Below are 23,807 nucleotides of genomic sequence, written 5' to 3' on the forward strand. Positions count from 1 at the left end.
AATTCTGAATTCAAAATTACCTAAAAAATTCAATTCTCAACCAAAATTCCTGATATTTCATTTAAGAAGTCCTAAGACTCTTCCTCTGACTAAATTAAAGTTAATGAAGTAAAATTACTTAGCGAACTAAATAGGCAAATTTAGGTTAAGAAAAATTGCAAATTCACTAATTTCTGGTGAAGAATTGCTAAAGAATTTTCCTAATAATTTCCTATACAAAAAGATTTGCTTTAATATACAACAGAATTAATTTTACATTACCCTTAAAAATAGGCCTCAAAATTATTTACTAAACCCAATAAAGAAAGACACAAAATTCCTCTTTTTATTCCTTTTTTTTCTAGAATTTCTTAAGGATTTCAAATAACAATACAAAGTCAATCATAACGCGTCCAGTTATTAGAGTTGGTATACCACAACGCGGATGGGTCAGTCTATGCGTTGTAATTTAATTTGTGAGCAAAATTAGTAGGCAAAGTTGATTTTTTTTATGAAATTCATCAATATGAAAGATAAAAATGCTCATATCTAAAGTTCTATAAGACCTATAGAAAATTCTTGACTAGTTTTGGAAAGGTATTAAAATAGGCTATAAATTGACATAAATTTCAATAATTTTCAAGGTCACATCTAGAACAAAAATGGCGGATATTTGTTTCACCAAAACAGTTTTTTGCACTTTTTGTCCTCAAGGAATGGTTCTAGAGGTTTCTGATGTTCTAGAAATTTATAGAGTTTTGCAAAACCTTTAATTTGATACCAAATTGAGCAAAATCGGACAAGCCGTTCAAGAGATATGGTTCTTAGAACTTTTCAAATTCAAGAATTTTTCAAATGGCCATATCTTCTAAACGGCGACATAGATTTTCTTCATTTTCGGACTGGTGAAAGATATTAAGTCAGGCTACAATATATCCAAATTTAAAAGAAATCGATGATGGGGATTCGGAGATATTGCCCCTTAAAGTTATGCAATTTTTGTTTTTGAATTTAGCGCCTCTTGCGGATGTTTTTGGAACTTGAAATGTTCTAGACAGTTGTAGGGCTTCTCAATACCTTTCATTTGATACCAAGATGGTTAAAATCGGTCAAGCCGTTCTCGAGATATATTGAAAAAACACTTTTTGCTTTAGGCCGCCATATTTGCTAAACCGCTTGACCGATCGTCAAGTATGAATTGTTGATGAAAACGTCTTACTGAGCTATACAACATACTAAAATTTCAGACCTCTAACTATAAGGGAAGTAGTTAACGGTATTTCAAAATGGCGGACGGCGGCCATCTTGGATTCTGAAAATGCGAAAAAATGAAATTTTACACCCATATTTCTATAGAAAACCTCAAACCGGAAGTCTCTATCTATTGCCGTTCTCGAGCTATAACACAAAGTTTAGCGCACCGGCCGGCCGGCAGGCCGGCCGGCGGGCCGGCCGGATCAAAAATTTTCCACCACCATTTTCGTAATGTGGGATGTCTAAAACGTGCTCATACCAAGTTTGAGCCCGATCTGAAGTGGTCGGTTTTTCCGACGATTACAATACTTGGTATGCCACGATTGTGGTATACCAACTAATAAGGTGTGTTGTTTTATTCTGTTAGAAACATAGCGACAACCACAATTTTTGGGGATTTTTTCATCATCATCCTATATGGCACCTTTTTCAAAATAATAATATTCTCTCTAAACCATTAAAAAATTCAACAAACAATGCATGAGAAAGAGATGGAAGAAAACAGGAGGGAATTTATTAACACCGGTGTCATTTTATTCATTCGTATTTGCCAGAGTTAAATTGGAATTTAATAAGAATCACACAATTGTCACACATCTTAATGCATTCAGTGGAAAAAGATTGTCTTTCGTTTCTTTTTTTTTTTTTAACAACAAACAAGCCAAGAGAGACACTCCTCTTCCTGTGGTGTGTGTGTTAAATATGGGAATTTCATTCAGATTTCAATTTTAATATTTACACAATATATTCCATTTTATTATTATTTATTTTAATCCAAGTGCACTGACGTGTTCTTGAAAAACGCACAAGAACTTTACATTCTCACACCAAATGGGTAAAGATGGGATGAAGAGTCCTCACATTGACCGGCAATGCAGCAGAGAGGGAACTAATAGGAAAATTGTTCGCGACAACATATTAATAAGCATTATTTGAATTTATTGCATTCTTCGTTGAGGAGGCTAGAAAATATCTCTACATACACATACTTCTTTTGCCATGATTTTGCTTTTTATTTCAATCTCACATCGTTCGTTTTTTTATTCATTCTTTCTTTCAACCTTACACCACCTCTCGAGTTGAGAGAACGAACTCTCTCAGGAGAAAATAAAAGAAAATTCTGTGTGCAATTCTTCACCTTCACGCTGTCCCATCACATTCTTTGGGTTCTTCGAAAAGAAATGTGTGTGAAAACCTATCGTGGATGAGTTGACTTGCAATATCTTCTTCTGCATTTAATACTTTTCCCACCAATGACATTAAAAAGTATATTATAATTTTATTCACAACTAAAGTATCTCTCATCACGTTCTCATGCCGCGTGAGTATCTGTAGCTACGTCGGTTAGGAATTTATTTAATTCTAAACTTAATTATTCGTTCTTATTTTCATATTAATTTGCTGCCATTACACACCTACGCAAACGTAGAAAAATTATCTCAAAACCGATTAAGATCCTTCGTCTACGATCCTGGCGCTTGTAAACATCTTCCAAAGCAACAAAAAATCAATTTCGGATATCAAAAATCAACCACAAACCCCGAAAAAATCATGAATGAAGCAAACCCAATTCTTTATAGCTTTGTCATCGGCGTTTTTTGGATCTCCACCACTTTTTTCTTACCTCCATTCAAAAACTTGCGTCGTTTTTTATCCACATCTTCTTTCCACCACATCTCCCCTCTTATTCTTCCACACACACACGTTATTCATTCATCTCTCTTCCACCACTATATCACCCAACACTATCTGAATCACACAGGTGAGAAAATTTGTGGGTGCGAAACTCACAATATTTTCACTCAAAAACCAATTTTTTATCGATGGAACACGCACAAAAAAAATCTAATCTCGTGTGGCAAAATAGACCACAAATTCGCCCATTTTCACTGAGATATCGCAACAAAAAAATCAACAATCACTCAGAGAAAAAAAATGTTTAAGCAAATTTCTGCATTTTAAGATTTCAATCTTACAAACATCTTTTTGGACCCGCCGCCTTTACGGTTTGTTACCAAAAAGGCATGTTGTGGCTTGTAGATGAAAGAGAAAAATAAGAGAACTGTCATGTAAACAATTAACAGGGATGTTTACACCTAAATCACAAAAAAATTCGGTAGTTTTATTAGTACAATATGCAATAAAAAAAAGCGATGGCGCAAAAATTCCCATGTTTATGATTACAATGGCAAACACACCGACGCGCGTATTGATTCACCTAAATTGATTGTCTTACGGCACCATCTTTATCAGTTCGAGATTATCTCTCGTGGCCAATTAAAAAATGCTCACACCTAGTGGAAAAGTAGAATTATTTATTTTTTTTATAATCTGAGTTTTATTGAATGTAAATCCATCAATCAGGGAAAATTGTGTGAAATTGAGTAATTTTTTAAAGCAATTTTATCATTTTACAGGGCTAGTCAAAATGTTGCAAACATTCGCGTTGTGACGATATGTTGGCAGAAATAAAATATGTAAGTATTAGATGACACCAAATTGTTCATAAATTGAACGGCAAAAGGAGCTTATTCGTTCTTGTATGGGAAAGCAATCGAGATTACGCATAATCTTAAGACAAATTAAAAAATAATAATAATAATTTCCAAACAGATTTCCCATTTTTTACTAAAATCTGCTGGGAAAAGAAGGCAAATATTTGCCTGAAAATGTAAAAAATGACGTCATCATTGTGTTTTTTTACTCATTAACCCTCTGTATATTTCTCCTTTTTTTAAATTTAGATTTTAAACAATTTCTTATGTGGCAGCAACCGCCATGAGTCTAATAGTTTAATGCAAACAGTAAACTTTTATTGAGTAGGCCATAATGGCCAGTTTCGTCTTCCACTGTATGTGGAGTGCTTTTTAAATTAAACTTGATTCAAATTTTACTTTAGAGCTTTTTCCATACGTTTTTTTTTGTATTCTTTCAAAAAGATTTAACTAAATCTGCGCATTGAAACAATGACTTACAATAACCATCTTTTTTACTATTAATTTCCCCATCATTTCCTAATTTATTAGTCCTAATTACTATTCCACAATATGTACAAAATTCAACTTAAGTGGTCGCCTAAAACACCCTACAAATACTCACGAAGATACGCGCCAGATGACTCAAGCCTACGTGAATCTGCTTTCTTCCCACATCCAAGTTAAACATCCTTCTTTTTATTCCCGTTCTATCTATTTTACGATTAATCTGGAAATGAAATCACATCGGCATGTTTTGTTAACGAATTTATCAAAGTACTTAACCAAACTTATTAAGAAGTTGTATTCTTAATTTTTTCTACAGCGCCATCTCTGTTGGGAAACGACAAACTAATCTAATTAACAACTACATATTGAAACTCATTGATATTGTAAAAGGAGGTGAAAGGATTTTATTTATAAAAGATCTTTCGAATTTATAAAAGAAAAAACTAATATTCTCTCAGTGTATTTGTTCACATGACAATGATTCCACAAAAAATATTAAAATTTCACTCGAAAAAATTCTATTATTTACAATAAGTAAATGCCCGCTTGTTGACATCCACCTCCGATATTTTAATACAAAAGTCAATGAATTCCCATAAGGAAATACTTAGCACCAACAATTATCGGGCGAAAAAAAAGAGTTATTTTGGAGTGTTGGCCGGAAATGTAAAAATGTTCAACTTTTGTGAGATTTCTGTGTAAATTTTTCAATAACGTGCATTGAAAAAGAAATAAGAAAAAAATCTTATAGGATGTAGCAACATAGATTCCATCTCGTCCCTCAAAAAATTTTATTTTCTCTGCCTTTTGTAATCTGCAAAGTCAATAATGCAATGTAAATTGTACACGGGGCCTTATACATACAAATTTAAATAATAAAGTACAAAATTTTCTTTATGACTTGAAAAACGCGACGCGAGAAAGTTATTAATGCTTTGTGACCTGTGTAAATGATTTTTAGCGGGGAACAATATCAGTTTTTTTTTCGCACACCTCTCACAGGTAAATATGTAGGTATGAAGATGTCTACGGAATATAAAGAAATTACTCTTTTATTAAAAAACAGTTATTTCATATTTCACATCCTCTCTTTTTTTGTATTTGCATTGATAATTTTCTTATATTAATTCACACCGTTAGGTGAAGATGAAGAAATATATATGATTTTTCTCCAAATTCCCCACAAATAAAGTGATTGTTATGGAATGAATTTTTAGGCCAAAAAACACTTTGAACAAGATGATGGTTGTTTGATGAAATATCTTTATATTGCTCATTCGAAATCCGTCTTTGTGACAAAAAAAATCACAAATTCATCCGCGCCGCAAGACAACCAATTCAATACATTTCACATATCGTCAATGAGAGGAAGAATATATTTATTAAATAAATATTTAATTCATTTGTGTAATTATCTTTTTTCTTCTCCCTCTGTCTTCTCCATCGCGCGTCTTTTGTGTGTTAAGATTTCAAGACAGAAAATGTCACACTGTTAATGCTAAATATTGACAGTGATACTTTTTTTTTATTTTTTAACTTGAGTGAAATGATTTTATTTATCATCGTCTCGTGGATTGTTGGGGTCATTTATTAAATAATATATTTATGTATAAATATATACCTAAGAAAATAACCATTTAATGTGAATCGAAAGATGTCTCAGAAGAATTTCGTAATTTTATTTATATGTAGCTTATGCTAGGAAATCTTCGCATTCAATTAATCCCTCCTCGTGTTATTTTTTATGCGTCCACTGACCCAATTTATTGTATGAATATTTTGTGACAAAATAACAAATATCACGAATATTTGAAATGTTCAGGGATTGTCTTGTTTGAAGATGATCGTATTATTTCTTTTCAAACAACCACACACCACGCGTGAGAATATTTTCACGCGGGAGATACGACAGAAGACACGGGCATATCGCTATATTTGCAATAAAGTCGTAATAAAATGTAAATTCTACAGAAAAACTCTTGCCGCATACACAATATTTGAAGCTTAGATATTGACAAATTATTAATTCATCATAATTTTAATTTATTTGACAATTCCAATGACCCATTGGCGCCCACTTGTACCCTTCAGGAAGAAGGCTCTCAACAAATTGTCCGCAGAGAGAGAGAAACTCGAGAAGATTCTTAATCAAAAATGTGGGTGGAAGTCAAATTTTCTCAATGAACTTGCGATGTGTCACGCATATTCAACGACAAATCATCTTCATGGAAATATACTTCAATATTTACTTACTATAGCATATGCAATTACTCTTGAATTTTTTTCAACCATCTCCAATACATTTTTTTTTCTTCAGCTATAAGAGGTAAGAAATGAAGAAGAAAAAAAATCTTGGAATTATCCCTGAGACTTGAAGACAATTTATACGTCTCACTGTGTCATTTACATGGAAATGTATGAGAATTTTATTTATTATGTTACTTCCTATTTTCTTCCAGACACACACACATTGATATTTTCCAATGAAAATCACTGTGAAAGAATCCTATGGAGAACATTTCGGATATAATTGAAAAATAAGGGGAAGAACGACAATTCTGGGAAGTACATACCCTCAAAAACCTCAAGAAATGTCTAAAGGAAAAAAATATCGAAGAGACATTCAGCAAAACTTCATCTGCATCCAAATTATATTGAAAATTTGAGGGGTACAAAACGTCACACAAGGAACACCATCATAAAACATTGGAGAGAATGACAAACCCTCATAGCATGAGTCCAATAAAATTCACCAATATGTGCTGTATTTTTCTACCCTCGACGGTGGTATATTATATTATATACCAAAAAACGATCTTATGTATTAAAATTGTGTGTCATCCTTGAAGAAGATTGACCCGCAATTCTCCTTAACATTTTACAAATACCTCACACCCATAGAAACCTTTAATTTATGCATCAGAGATCCTGTGGGGGAAATATGGGAGAAATCTGAGAGAAGGAATATAAAATTTTTGTGATTAACATGCGCATATGGTCTGATTTTGCCTGCACTCGTTTGCTTTCATAAATGCATACAGTGAAAAGCGAAAATTATGTGGAAAACACTTACTAAATAGAAGATAGGTCATTATTTTAACAGCCTATAATATTTAATTTTTTTTATTTTATTACGGGTTCCATCCGCTTAGATGATTTCCCCGAATATTTAATTGAGTTGAGATATTTCAAAATTTCTGACACCAAAAGATACAAAAACTCAATAAGTTTTATTTGCTTTTTAATTTAAGACGATATCTTAAAAACTTTGTTCGCTAGAGCACAGAACGTAAAAAGGAAACGATTTTATATTGACAAAAGCCTTAATTGGTTGAGAGTTTCTAATCCCTTAATTGAAATGAACTTCCTTTATTCAAAAGGTATCTGATTCTCAATGCTAGTTAAAATTGGTTAAACCATGGCCTCAGTAATATAACTAGAAATCTCTTCCGGTTTTTTAAATAAAAACGATTTTTTCTAACGTTTGACAGTTCTTCAAAAGTTTGACGTTCTTCTCTAAAATTTATTCATTTATTTTTTATTATTTGTTGCTTCTTTTCAAACATTTGAAATTCTGTTATTATAGGTAAAACGATTCATTTTCTAGCATTTGACTTTACTTTTATATCATTTGACGTTTCCTTCTTAACGTTTGAATTTTTTATTGCTGTTTCATGTGATTTTTAGGCTAAGACATTCCCAAGGCCCTAATACGGCCAAAGAACTTAACCGTCTTTTTTTTCCCTTTTCATTCCTTTCTAATTTTTCAATCAAATCAAAAATTCTAAATTCAATTTTCAACCCTTCTTCTAATCCATTCAAATCTCAATGCTCTCAAAAGCTCAAAACTCTGAAGATTATTATGCTCATCACTGTAAAATTTTCCATATATTATACATACATAGCAAATGAAATGCCGTATAATCCAGCAAAGAGGCACAAGAGAAGTGGACGAAAATAAAAGCGAAAATAGTGCAACTCTTGAGATTTGATTCTCTTATGTGAATTTCGGGAGCTGGTGGCCATCGTAAAATAAGTAATTAACTATGAGACGATTAAATAGTAATTGTATGAATGGAGGGAAGGAGTTGTAGGGTACGATATATACGAGTGATGGACGAATAGGAATAAAATGTTAAGCGGAATTTATTAGTTTTCCTCCGTTCTTGCCTCTCTCGCTCACTCCGTGCACTCTCCATGTTGGATATATTACCCAACAAGCACAAGTTGATCCCCAAAGGGAAATATATCTAAAAGAGTTTTTCTCCTTCTTCTTCCTATCGCAATTCACAAGTATAATTTAGATAATAATATCGCCATTAAACGACAGTTGTTAAATTCAAGAAATCAATTTGCATGAGAGAAATACACAAATTCCATCCATCTTCGTATTACATATAGCATTTTCTCATCGTTTCCCATGTTATATTCCTTGTGGCATGGACATGGGCGAATAAAGTAGCAATAAAAAGCATAATATTGGAAATTTGCTGTCTCCTCCATACACAGTAAGGAAATTGTATGGCTCTTTGCTCTCCTTTTTCTCGTCAATTTCAAATTTACGCAATAATTTAAATAAGAGAAAAAAAAACCTCCCAACTATAATGTTATTGCTCGTCTTGTTGTTAAAAATTAATTAACGATGACCAAAGTGCCTGTGACTTTACAAAATGCAAATACATTCGAACACATAATATTAACCATCTTTTACCACCCATCCACAGTGGCAAAAGCATCCATTTCCAAGAAATTTGTACATTCATCCATATATATGTATGTAGAATGACCCAGGTTGGGTGCGGATGGTTATGAGAATAAAACACCTCCAGGCACTTTTCCAACTCTCATGCTGAAATTCGATGTACAAATTAAAATGTGTAAAAATTTATTAGGATAATTGTTGTATACGGGCCGCTGTCGTTGAGCATCCGACTGTCCATTGCGCAATTAAATATTAAAAAAATACGTGCAAAAACATTTAAAGGGAAAAATTACCTCAACATTATTTAATAACATTATATACATACATATATTTCCCATTGAGTAAAAGAGATGGAGTTCTATGGGAAAAGAGTAAGGCAAAAAGGAGGAGAAAATATATTTTAAGGTGTAATCGTTTTTCCTCAGGTTTCTTGCATTTTATCACCAATTGCACCGGCAATATTTTTGCAACTTATTATTTTTGCAATTGAAATAAAATTATTTTAATTATTTAATTTGTATAATTATTATTTTCAATTGCTCTCGATATTTTTTACTCGCTCTATATAACTCTAAGTGCTCAAAACACAGGGATAATCTATTAATTTACAAATTAAAACATAGAAATTGAATTTTTGTAAACAATTAATTATACTGAGGCCTCATTGCAATATTTAAAATTCTATTAATACGTTCAGAACAGGAAATTCTAGCAGTTTTTTTTTCTAATAAGACCTGTAAGATCTGTAAGATCTGTCAGATCAGTCAGTTCAGTAGACAGAGTTAATTTGTTTAATACCGAAAATTCTAGCAATTTATTTTATGTAAGATTTTGTTTTATTTGAACTGAAGATCTGTCAGTTTGAAAGTTTTTTTTTTCAAAAGATAGTAGCTTATCTTATTAGAAATTTTATAAAACAAATTTTTAAAATTCATAAAAAGTATTATTATTGCTTTAAAGTTTTAATATCTTTCAGACAGTTTTTCCACATTAAATTCTATTATAAAAAAAACTGATAGAATTTATCAATCTCAACTTATTAAAATGACAGTAGCAACTGTCACAATCCTAGATCTGTCAAATAAGGATTTGTCAGAATCGTCTTGAAAGATAAAAAAAATATTTCCATGTAAAGCACGAAACTTTATTGTCGTCAAACCTTCTCCATTTAAGTGCAAATTTTGTGATTAACCCTACAAAAATTAGAAAAAAAATATTTATTTGAAAATACTAGCGGTATTTAAATGAAAAATCATTTTCCCATAAGTAAAAGTATCTTGTTTCTACAAGAAACAATTACATAGATATTACACAGTTGCATATAGCCGAAGCTTTTGCGCAGAAGCTCTACTTGCTGTGATTGGGACTTATCAAAATTTTCGTAATATATATAGCGCCACCGAGGGTAGATATATCACAGATTGAGATGCCAATTGCGACGATTTGCTGCCTTTTGATTGGCCGCAGTATCTATCAAATTGCTGTATTGGTGCGTTCATGTTGGTTTTCCCAACGAGACTGCAGTCCCCTCTTGATTTGATTTCTCTCTGCCCCATCCATTCGATCTCTGTGGCCGGTTGCAACCGCGATTCTTCAATTCTTATACATTTTTTATTTCATTTTATATGTTGCCTTTCATATGCCAACACTGAGCGTCTTTATATCGCGCGCTGAGTCCCTTATCTCCATCTCTCTCACCAATATTTCTTCCCTCCTTTCATTCTCCCCATTTTATCTCTCTATTGAGAAGATTAAAAAATAAAATAAAGATGATGGAAAAAATTATATATGTACACACAACAGGGGCAAGTACGAAAAATTCACTATATATAGTGAATTTATAGAGTTATATATACAACACACATGAAAGGAGTGAGACGATGAGACAAGCATGTGTGTACTCTTTCAATAAACCACGCCCCGAATATGCCCGTGTAATAAAATAATCGTAAAACGCGCGCAATGAACATTTTCCCTCAATACCCCATGCTATACAACATTGCCAACACACTATACAAATTGACGACCACTCGTCTCTTATACGCTCAATACAAAGCAAAATTCACAAGAACAATTTTCATATTTAATTATCATTTTGCGACCTGGCTGAATTCTTACACCATATTGTATATTTCTAGACCTCTTGCAGTGTGTTGTATTTTAGGTTCTTTTCTCACACACAAGTCACCCCGCCGACATGCTGTCGTCCCACAATACCCATCTATTTTTCCCTATTAATTTTCATCAAGTTCAATTTCGCAAAATCCCCGCATTTTGACCAATTTTCTCTCCAAAAATTGAAATCACTCCCAAATCGTGATCCCCCACATCAATGAATAAAAATACATGCTGGCTGTCCCTGTGGTGTCATGTCTGATTAACTAGCCTGATTTTGTGGACCTCAATGTACACCCTTACGCCTCAAAGCGACAACTTATCAGCCAGAAATCATTTAGAAACTATCCCAGAAATAACCATAAAACACCCGCATTTAGATTTAATTTTTTCGCACTGAAATTCTCTTATATACAAATTCACACCCATAATTCCATCAACTTCCCCAAAGAGGGAAGAAAATGTGAGAAAATATTCAAGTGCCATCGTACCCGTGACACAGGCTATGGTAGTTCAGATGTTCAATTTATTTAATTTTGTTGGTAAGATTATAACCACGACAAAGCTCACTAGACATCTCAATGTGTAATTTTTTTTAATTTATTACACGGCGAAAATTTGATTTAATTTCATACAAGAAGTTTTAATATTGTTCCAGGTAGTTAAATAAATAATTCTTTATTAAGAAAAGATAAAGAGTTTATTAAAAAGAAAGAAAACAAACTAAAAATCATTATAAAAAATATAAAATGAATGCAAAGATTAAAAAAAATCAAAATATTTTCAAATTTTTTTTTGGAGTTCTAAGAATTTTTATTTACCTGTAAAATGAGGTTAAGAAATCCTTGAGATTTCTGCAAATTTTAGTCCACGTGGAGTAGACATTCATTTAACACCTCCCTGTATAAAATCTACCTGATTTTCTGTCTATGGCCTGATTTTTTTTCTATAGAATCTTCTTAAATACATTTTATGACTTTTTGCTTAAATAAGGGATGGGCAAATAATTTTCAAAGCTCTGCAGGAGCAAAATGCTCAAATATGAAAATTTCAAATTATTTTTTGAGGAAAATTTTTTTTAAGTGAAAAATAGTAAATTCTTATCAAACTTTGGCATTTTTTGTTTCAAAATTGGTTGCAAAATTATTCTTGAAAATGTACGAGTTTTCAAAATTATTTGACAATCCCCTAGATTAGTTTCTAGACCAAAAGAATAAATTCTAATCTATATACTGAGACACCTCGATCATCATGCTTTGTAAGTAATTTTTGGAATAAATTAAAATCAATTTTGATGAAGAAAAACATTTTTGCATTAAATCTCTCGGCCACCCAGCACGTTTTCATCACTCAATCGCCCAAGAAATGTGACGCCACAGCATGAAAAAAATCTAATTACTTAAAATTTAATTTGTATTCCCAACCCAACTTTGACACAATCCACAGAAAAAAAAACATTTATTAATTCATTTTCAATTTACACATTATACGATTGTTTTTCTTTATTAGGAGAGTACTCTAAATTGAATTAAAAGTAAAAAAATTAATTGCTCAGACACGAAATTAATATTTCTTCTCCGGTCATTCTCAAAATACTTTTGGGAATAAAAGCATCTCTCACAGTATTAACTTATAATTTCGTGAAATAGTCGAGTGGTAGGAGCAAAAAAAAAAATGTGGACTTTTGATGGAAATTTACGGAAATTAACTCAATGTGTTAATCAATTTTAACTGTGAAACAATGAAAAATCTCTCGACACATACCATCTTAGAAGAAGCCTCACATTGGGTCACAAGAAGTGGAAAAAAATGCTAAGAAAAATATTATAGAGAATGTTGTAGAGATAATTTCTCAAAATATCGTTCTGTTTATCCTTCGGCTTACAAGTTCTTCTATTTTTTGCTTTTGGAAGATTACCCCTTTGAATTGAAGGGATCATTACCCCAATACCACCCTGTGTTTGTCTTCTTTGCTTCTTACTGCAAAATTTATCCACAAAATATATCGGGGTTTTTCCCAAAAAAGGTCTTTCCAAGTAATGTACATAATTTTGAGTACCCAGACTGCAATAAATCATTTAGGAATTTGTCCAAAAAATATCAAAAAAAAGATACATCCAAAAATGCTCTGAGACCTTCAATTGCACGCATCTTTAGGGGTAAGAAATAGATTATGGAAGACATGGAATTTGTGAAATTCTCCTCTTTTTGTAGTGAAGAGAAATTTTCCAAAATTCTCAGGAATCCCCTGAGAAAGCATCGATAGTTTTTAAGCAGACATTTAGTCCTTAAATTTTATGAAGGGTTCTTCCAACCCCCCAGGTAATGTTGGATCAGGTAACATAGAATCAGGTAACGCATTGTCTGGGAGCTTAGAATATGCTTATACCTATTTTACTGTTTAACCGCTTTTACCTCTATTTTAAATAGGATATGGATTTTTCATTGAAGGAAAGCAAAGTATATTTTAGCTGTGTTTCTTTCAGACACAGCTTTTGTGTACCGAGCAAAATCGAAAGTCGTCAGATCGGGCTCAAACTTGGGATGAGCACGAATTAGGGTCCCCACATTCCAAAAAACGTATGCGCCAAAAAAAAATTTTTCCGGCCGGCCGTCCGTCCGGCCGTCCGTAGTACAACGTTAAATTGCAAGAGAACGGTAATAGATAGAGACTTGCGGTAAACGGCAAAGTTTAAAAGTCGACTGGAAGACGTCCGATTATGAGGTCAAATCCACCCCCCCACCCCCCCGTCCGCCATTTTGAATAACCTCAAAATTTTGTTTTGCCTATATCTCAGCCCCTGTAATAGCTAAAATATCAGAAATTTTTATATGTTGTAGGAGCCATCAAGACCTTTCCAACGATACCTCATTTTCGAAAATCGGTCAAGCCGTTTAGTCAATATGGCCGCCACAATTTTTCATCGAAAATCGACCATAACTCGAAAACGGCTTGACCGATTTTGATCAACCCGGGCTCAAATGAAAGCTCTCAACAAACCCTACAACTCTCTAGAACATCAGAAGTTTCAAAAGTGGCCGCTAGGGGGCCAAAAATCAAAAACAAAATTTTCAATGAGTTTTCGATGAATGTCTCGAAAACGGCGACATAATTTTTTTTCATTTTTTGATATGTTGTAGCTGACTATATTATCTAGCTCCATGCCGAAAATGAAGAAAATCTATGGATCCGTTCTCGAGATATAGCCTTCCAAAGTTGGCATGTCATATCTCGGGTTCTACAAGTCCGATCTTGATCAACTCAAGCGCAAATGAAAGGTTTCGAGAAACCCTACAAATGTCTAGAATATTGCAACTTCGAGAAATGACCGCAAGAGACGCTAAAATCAAAAACAAAGTTTTCGAAAATTTCGAACTCGAATTTTTCGAAAATGGCGACATAAATTTTTTTCATTTTTCGATATGTTATAGCTGACTTCAAGACCTTTCAAACAAAAAAAATTTATGAAAATCTATGGATCCGTTCTCGAGATATGGCCTTCTAAAGATTTCTTAGGGTATGACTTTTCAACTTTTCCCGACTTTGCGCGTATTTAAATGAATTCGCGTTCTAGTTTGCTCTCACAAAATTGGTACACTGAAAGAAACACAGCTCCCGTAAGCTTGGTCAGCTTACCCGTACATTTTTAATTTAACTCTTTAAATATTGACTAAGAACCTCTTGAACTAATTAGGTCCAATAAGATCCTCAAATAAGGCCGTTTCGCCATTTTTAAAACCCATTGTGATCGTTTAGTTGAAATTCAAATCAGTTTTAAATTCCTAGAATCTTCTCCAGCTGACCAAAAACTTTTTTTTCCAGAAATAAGAAATTCACCTGTTTTAATGTGAAATTTAACACTAAATATAGCTCAGAGGGTGTGCATTTGAGCAACCCTTTTGACCCCATAAAGCTTTAATCCTCACCCTTGAAAAAAAAGAGCATTTCTTGGAAACATTTTCTTAATGATTTTTCACGGAGATTTTTATTCTCAGAACCATCTCAAACATATAAAAAATTTGCATCTAGATCAAAATCGAGTTTACTCAGGTAGGTTAATTGGGAAGTATCAAAAGAAATATTGAGGTTTAGGTGATTTACTGTCTGGACGAGTAAAATACCAATGTGATATTGAAGACACGAATATGATATTTTCAGCACTAAACTGTGGCAGCTTCATCTCTTTCTCTCTTTCTTATGGTTAGTACCTAATTAAAGTAAGCAGACCCCAAAAAAAAGATGCTGCGAACACCTGAACTTTTTGAGAATGAGAAGGATGGTGAAAAAGTGTGCAGAGATGATCCATATGAGATCTTCAAGTTTTTCCGCAATCCTCATTGACTTTCTTCCTCTCACAACATACATAACTATGTAGCATTGCTGAAGATCATGCATGTAAAAGATGAAACAACCTTTTTGTGTGCCTTTTTAGAAACTTTTCTGCTTTATCTTATGCGGCGGAACATCCTCATTCAATCAGCAAATCTCTCTCAGTCAGACATTCATGCAATATGGAAGTTTTGGGGTCTATCTGTCTGTTTCCAGTAAGAAACAATTTGGGGCTGTATGCGGGAATAGAGTGCGCCTCAATGTGTCCGGAGATAGCCACAATGAGATTTCATCTTCGCGCGCGCGTCCCGGTGATCAGCAGGAATTCCGTTTTGGGTGCGGGACGCCCAGTGAATTTATTTTGACACATCGCACGCGCTTAAATTGAACAAGTTGCGGGGAAAAAAAGCCCCGTGCTTCATCTTGAAAAGTTTCGTCACACTTTTTTTGTCCGTTTGTATTTCTTGTGAGCACATCCAACTCTCACTCCAGCATGAAAAAAAAATCACTCCACATCCGAAAACAATCCACACATAAGATCATTTACAAGATAACGAGAACGATACACCAAGGTATGGATGGAGGATCAGAAAAACACCACAAATTACTTCCAGTCCATTGAAAATTCATCATCAAAAAATCATACACATTGGAGAAAAAAAACTGGAGATTATCTGTTGAAAAATGATGTGTTTAATTGGTAGAAAACTCTCACTGACAAGATAAAATCCTTTTTAGATAGAATTTCTCCTCTCTACCCCATCAACTTGTCACAATTCATTAAATAAATAGTAATTTTGGGTAATTGAAAAGATTTTTTTTAAATCATGCACGTGAAAATATATTACTATGCTATGTACGTACATACATTATATGTATATCAAATATTTTTTAATTAAACTGACTTTAAAATTAGCCTTTAATTATTTCGAAGAATCAAGAATATATAAAAATCTTTCAAAACTCAAAATCTTCTAAGAAGAAGTAAATGTCAATCGTTAGAATGAACGTCAATTGTTAATTAAATGTCAAAAGTTAGAAAGGAAACGACAAAAATTGTAACCAGGGTATGGATGGAGGATCAGAAAAACGTCAAACTTTATAATTGCATAAAATAATGTCAAAAACTTAATTTAATGTTACAGCATATTTTTTAATGCATGTTTGGCGTCCTTTCTACAAAAATAAATAAATAAAAGTAGCCCCTTAGAATAGATTTCTTACTACGTTCCTGAATTTAATAGAAATTTTACCTTTAAGGAATACTTAAAGTGTAGGGGAGAGCGGGGCTAATAAAGTCACTTAAGGGTTTAGAAATAGCCTAAAATATCATATTTCCTAGCTAGATAGAACAAAATGATCTGAGAAAGAGTTGTAGGGCAAGAAATATCCTAAAAAATTGAGCTATACATCTCGCTTTATCTGTTTGGGAAATATGATATTTCGAGCTCTTTCTAAACCCTTAAGTGACTTTTTTAACCCCGCTCTCCCCTAACCATTAAATAAAAAACAACAAATCTTTAAAATAAAAAATCTTCATTCTAATGTTTCAAAAACAACCTAAAGCTATTTTTTTAAGAATTTCATAGATTTTACTTTAAAAAATATTACCTAATTTGACAATTTTTGTGATTAACCCTGCATCGTACTTCACCAAAAAGTTCAAAATGTTGAATAAACGTGTGAAAATCACCGTGAAACTTGTAATATAAATATGATAAATATAGAAAATATTGAGATAAAAAAGAGTCTCGACATTCAAACTGATAGAGAAACTCTTTGAAAATTTTCTCATAGAGCACCAGAAGTATATTGACGATGGGTGAGAGAAAGAGGTTACATGTTTTGTACAGAAAAGCAATTATAAATCATCAATCAAAAGATTTTTCCACCCACACCCTCCGGGTTGGTAAAGGAATTCCTCCTCAGTCACTTTTAGACATTAGACGAACGAATGTGCCAGCAACTTTGGATTTAATTATTAAAATAAAATTACATTTCTCACTGCAAAGTTCTCTTTTTTTGTTGTTGCAAATACGAATGCAGTTAGTTTGGTAAATTAATAAAGCCTTGAATATGAATTTTTCGACAGTTTGCAGAATTTATTGCAGAAATATTTTTGCCTGCGAAGAATTTATTGTTGAAGATAATATTTTTAAAAAATTGATAAGAATGACTCATGCGTAAATATTGGGTTGCGTATTTATCGAAATTATTGAAAATTGTCAAGAATCCATACAATTTTTCATAACCACACTGTGTACATAGAGAGAGGGACTATGTAATATTTAAATATTCAACAAATTAGGCATAGAGATAACGAAAATTTTAATGACTCCCCACAGAGACTCTTCTCTCTCACTCCCCCATATAGCTTAGTAATATGCAATCAAATATGGTACGCTAAGATAAAGTATTTTCCATTTGTATTGCAAAAATACTAATCTCTTCCTCCTTCACATTATGGTGGAGCATGAAAGTAAATCACTCTAGAAGACTGCGCTGTGTGCAAATTAATTAACATGCATACTTTACTACGACAAAAAAAATCATTTGGTGGAGATTTCTTCTTATATAAAAACCCACTACCTGTCCACATTAATTGAAATTTAAATGAACAATTGACCTTCACTTCCAAGACTAATCACTGACGTCTTTATAATTTCAATCTTTTAGTTAGGCACCTAAGCAGCGCATTATCATTTGCCCCAACGTCTTTGCATATGGGTATGACAAATAATGAGACTTCGCACACAATATTTTATTCAAAGAATCAATGAAAAATATATTCTTCATGGTTGAATGATGTAATTTTTCTTCTTTATACTTACCATTGGAGAATCGTCACCTAAATCAGAGTCTCTATCGATCCGTCCACCGTCCATAGCAACATAAACAGGGACGGGATCACGATTTTTCACGCGAATTTTGCAAAGTTTTTGTGCGCGAGCCTCTCAACGGGGGCTCGCTTTACTTTCCTTTAAAAGATAACTTCTTTTGGAACACCGTTCCCTACTAATGTCTCTTTTAAATGTTGTTTTGTTGATGCTTCTGGAAAGATAAGGAAAGAAAATTGAATTAGTTTCAGCAGTGATTAAGTTAGTTGAAGAAAATTCATATTTTTGCAAGGAAAATTCTAGGAAAAATAGATTTTTTTTAATTGAAAGTTTGATGACTGAGAAGTGACTGAGAGTTGCATCTTTTACTGGAAAATATACCGTAGTTTTTCCAGTACTTGGCTGGTAAATTATCCTTAACTCTAATCTTAGAAAATAACGGTTTTGATTTTTTTAAAATTAATTTTACAAACCAAACTGCTAGAACCTTTTAAACTTAAAGACATTCTTCACGTATATTTGTGTAAGATTAACAGGTAGCTGGATAATTTTGTGTACAAATTCGTACGTCTTCGTTTTAGCTGTGTTTCTTTCAGACACAGCTTTTGTGTACCGAGCAAAATCGAAAGTCGTCAGATCGGGCTCAAACTTGGTATGAGCACGAATTAGGGTCCCCACATTCCAAAAAACGTATGCGCCAAAAATAAGTTTTTTTCCGGCCGGCCGTCCGGCCGGCCGTCCGGCCGTCCGTAGTATAACGCTAAATTGCGAGAGAACGGTGATAGATAGAGACTTGCGGTAAACGGCAAAGTTTAAATATCGACTGGAAGACATCCGATTATGAGGTCAAATCCACCCCCCCACCCCTCCGTCCGCCATTTTGAATAACCTCAAAATTTTGTTTTCGCTATATCTCAGCCGCTATTATAGCTAGAGGGCTGAAATTTTGATATGTTGTAGGGGACATCAAGACCTTTCCAACGATACCTCATTTTTGAAAATCGGTCTAGCCGTTTAGTCAATATGGCCGCCACAATTTTTCATCGAAAATCGACCATAACTCGAAAACGGCTTGACCGATTTTGATCAACCCGGGCTCAAATGAAAGCTCTCAACAAACCCTACAACTCTCTAGAACATACAAAGTTTCAAAATTGACCGCTAGGGGGCCAAAAATCAAAAACAAAATTTTCGATGAGTTTTCGATGAATATCTCGAAAACGCCGTTATCGATTTGCTTCATTTTTTGATATGTTATAGCTGACCATATTATCTAGCTCCATGCCAAAAATGAAGAAAATCTATGTCTCCGTTCTCGAGATATAGCCTTCCAAAGTTGGCATGTCATATCTCGGGTTCTACAAGTCCGATTTTGATCAACTCAAGTGCAAATGAAAGGTTTCGTGAAGCCCTACAAATGTCTAGAACATTGCAAGTTCGAGAAATGACCGCGAGAGGCGCTAAAGTCAAAATCAATATTTTCGAAAATTTCGAACTCGAATATTTCGAAAATGCCATTATCGATTTACTTCATATTTTAATATATTATAGTTGAGGTTAAGACCTTTCCAACGATAGCTCAAACTCGAAAATCTATGGATCCGTTCTCGAGATATGGCCTTCTAAAGATTTCTTAGGGTATGACTTTTCAACTTTTCCCGACTTTGCGCGTATTTAAATTAATTCACGTTCTAGTTTGCTCTCACAAAATTGGTACACTGAAAGAAACACAGCTCCCGTAAGCTTGGTCAGCTTACCAGTACATTTCTCTATCATGCTAGTTTGGCTTAGAAAACTAATTATTCTAGGCTAAAGAAATATGGTTGATACCACAGTGCATGCTCTAGTTTGGTCATTTAGCTCAGTTTTTGTTTGAGTGTCGTCGGGAACACACCGAGGATATTTTCCTGGCCTTTTTTCTCTTACGAATTTAAGAAATTCTATTTTAAGGGTTTATCGAAATTTAATTGCGATTTATTAAAATTTAAATCTTTTTCATAAAATCCTTTTCTAGTTGTGATTGATCGACTAAAAAGTGAATTTAAAGAAATAAGATGTTTTAAATAATCTCTAAAACGAAAAATAAATCAATTCTTGTGCACTAAAAAACTTCTTTTAATTTAATTTATATAATACCGGAAATGAATTGGGAAAAACAAGAAAATCAATAAGAAACTAAATTAAGTGAAAAACTCTTAAAATCTGCAATCAATTTGCAATGTTTTGTCTTTGGAGAAATATATAGCAGGGAAAACCCCAAGAAAGCAATTAATATGTGGGCAATGAGACTCACAAAGCCGACCGGGAAGACAATATTGAGTGAAAGAAATGAGAATGGGCCAACTTTTTGGTCTTTTCTGTGGAACATTCATTTACCGGATTTCATTTTGGGGGAAAGAATATCCTCAAGAGAAGAGTAATGGGACGAGGAGTAGTGAACTCTGTATTGCGAATGGTCAAGGAGGCACCTTTTCATGCCATTCGGTCCGCTTCAATCACTGCTGCGAAGGAATAGAAAAGGAACTGGCGGACACGATGGGAGCACATGTTGTGTCCTTTAGGTCTTCCCCGAAAATCATAACAAACCCATTGTGATTTTTTTTTCGCATTGCCTTGTCTGGAAATCTTCGTGGACCTGCCACATGGTTGCGTCTTCCGTAGAAATTTACAAGGATATCACGTATTTTATTTTACTTATAGCAGTTTTTTTTTAATATGAAGCGAAAAATGCTTTTTATCCCTTTATTTTAAATATCAAAAAAATATATAGACAATTAAAAGATTTTTTTACCGTTTGCGATGAGCAGTTATCCAAGCAGATTCGTCGCAAAACTTTAGGAACTTATAGAAATGAGATTAAACAGTTTTTTCTCTTTTTTTTTAATTTAATTCGTGTGGATATTTTAGCGTTGAATAAATTCCCTCTTAAACTGTCACAAATATTTTTGTGATTAATAAGCACAATTTTTCATTAAAACTCCCAAGTCACTAATCACCTTTAACATGTGTGATTCACCTTGACCGTGAATGCTTCTCGAAAGCAAAGTTAATTGTCTCAAAAAGCCCCATGTAATGTGTCTTATCTTCCAGAGATATTTTGACCAAATAATTGTTCAATTATTGCTCCACTACCCAAAAGTTTAAATTATTTTTTTGAATTATCTCTTCCCGCCACTTAAATACGATATACGTGTAATAATATATTGATAAAATTTATTACAATTAATGGCACCACACTTTTTTGCCTTTTTTTTCAAAAATTTCTTTTCAACAACGGTTTTTCGTTGTTTTTTGTTCAATTTAACATTGTCCGTGCACTTTATAGTGTTTTTTCTTGCCTTCTGAACTTTGAACTCTTCACAATTTTTTTAAAACATGCAAAAAATGCTTCAACAAACATTTAATGGTAATCACAAATTACTCCACAGAACATTGGAAGAAAATAAAAATTTGCATAAAATATCCGAATTAATTTTTTTGCACAAAATCATACACAAAATCGCCGTTTGAACGCTACGATGAAATATCGATACGTTTGCATCGACGTACACTGCGCGAATGACTTGAAGCGCCTTCTTTTGCATTCCCAACGCTCGGGTCGGATTATTGTGCTCAAGCGCTCTACCAGGTCCAACATGAACTGTTCATCATGTTGTTGTATTTGAGAGTGTTCTGTCTGTGTACGTGAATAACGCCGGGGAAAACAGCATGACGATGGTGCCCCACTCGCGAGACTCGAGAGCACACGGCTTCCGGATCCAATCGGAACGTCAGGTCCCCGACCACGTTACCACCTCTGGGCGTTAACAAAATATGTTAATTAGTTTCATGTCAAAACTATTCTCTCATACAAATAATAGCCTAACCGTATAAAATAAAAATGATATTGAAAATCTCCCCCAGAGCACCCCTAGTAGACGTACCACTCCCCGCCCGTTTGAGTCCTGGAAGTTTCCAGATTATCCTCTTCGTCTTTCCGGCACATACATACGGTGTTTGGTGTGTTGTGGGATTATAAAAATAAATATAGAGCTGCCGAAGAACCACCACACACTGCTAACAGGGAATAATTTTGTATACTAATTCATTGAGCAAATTCACTGTATTGTGAAGTTTCGTATAACGAACAATAAATTTAAATGATAAAAAAAATGTTAAATAAACAATTTTTAGTATTGCTGCTTAATGGGGTAATGTTGTAAAATTAAATCACTCTTTTACTCAACATTTAGGTTATGTTCTTTACTTCAACCTGAGGAGGCAAGCCATTGGTTGAAATAGTTAGGATCATCAAGAAATAAACTGATCATAAATCTATTTTTAAACGTTTTTGTCCGATTCCTAAACAATAAAATAAACCAAAAGATTTATTCTTAAAATTATACCTTAAAAAGAAATTGAAAAATTTTATTTATTCGTAATATGAAGCATTGCTGCGTAGTATGAAACCTCACTGTAAGTTTATTTAACATTTTTTTAATAAAAAAATCTGGCTAAACCCAGATTTATCATCTAAAAAAATCATTTAAAGTATAATCACAGCTAAAAAAAATCACAAAAAAATTCTTTTAAAATAAAGAATCTTTTCTTATAACCTTAAATATTCTACCATGATTATCACATGTCCAGAAAATCGAAATATTTTTTTCTACTAGTACTCTCATTAGGATATTTTAAGAAGAACCTTAAGATGATGGGGTTACTGAACTATTAAAATGTAACCCAGCAGGTAAAAACTCAGGTAATTAAAAGGATCAAGTAAAAATCCTGGAATAATAAACTTTAATAGTTCTTATTAAATAAAGCTTAAACAGATTCCAAGAAAAAATTTAGACCACAGACTAAAAAAAATCGTCTTTTGTCTGTACTTGATCTAATAGATTTTATATTTAAAACTTCGATTAATCTTCTTTTTAAGAAATAAATGTGATCTAATTGTATTAATTGAAATTGATTTTTTTCTCACATTTTTATTCAGAATAAAAAGGTAAAATTTACACAAAATCCAAAATAATTAAACTGTAGGTTTTTATATTAAGATTAATTATTTATTTGGAATAAAAAATGTAGAAATTAGTTTATAAATTGTTTTTATACGTTAATTTAAAGTTAAAATACCCCACTTTGCAATAATTTACAACATCCTAAATCCTTTTATGAAGAACGAACAAGAAAACCATTCATCACAAATAGAAGGAAGAAAAATGAAAGCAGGGACTAAAGGGAGATTCCAAAGGATTTACCACCAGAAGAGGGAAAGAGGGTTGTTGCATGTGAAAAAGAGCGAAGAAGTCAAGATTGCATCACAAAGGGGCGAGAAAATTTATTTTTTAAGAATCAAACTGGTCCAACTTGATATTTCCAATTCAAATGATTCGAAAATCAATTAAAAATATTGAAGGGTTAAAAACATAAACCGGAAGGAGTTGACGATCTCTAACATATGCTCTTTGGGCTCAAGATTAAAAATTTTCCAAGCAAAGATATTTTCCTAAATTCACAGGAAAAAACTTCAATCGTTAATCTCCTTGAAAATATTCTATTGACTCTCCGTCTTGGAATCTTTCACACTTGGTTGAGAAAATGGGCACATAAAAGGAGACGAA

General features: G+C 33.1%; 2 protein-coding genes across 5 annotated transcripts in view; both read right to left on the reverse strand.

The window, feature by feature from the left end:
• The window catches only part of LOC129787310 (protein dead ringer-like), an 85,989-nt gene extending 64,151 nt beyond the window's left edge, over positions 1-21,838 (reverse strand). For 2 of the 3 annotated variants that reach the window (XM_055822805.1, XM_055822804.1), the window contains exons 1-2: positions 20,993-21,838; positions 18,196-18,415 (exon numbers count right to left, since the gene is read on the reverse strand). In XM_055822805.1, coding sequence (XP_055678780.1) covers positions 18,196-18,249 — 54 coding nt within the window. In that variant the 5' untranslated portion in view covers positions 18,250-18,415; positions 20,993-21,838. The remainder of the gene's footprint in view (positions 1-18,195; positions 18,416-20,992) is intronic. The other variant, XM_055822806.1, reaches the window with a different exon arrangement.
• LOC129787307 (DNA-binding protein RFX2) overlaps positions 1-23,807 on the reverse strand; it is an 865,065-nt gene that overhangs the window by 326,876 nt on the left and 514,382 nt on the right. The gene's annotated exons all lie outside the window — the stretch shown is intronic.

This window comes from Lutzomyia longipalpis, chromosome 1, assembly GCF_024334085.1.
Source record: "Lutzomyia longipalpis isolate SR_M1_2022 chromosome 1, ASM2433408v1".
NCBI lineage: Eukaryota > Metazoa > Arthropoda > Insecta > Diptera > Psychodidae > Lutzomyia > Lutzomyia longipalpis.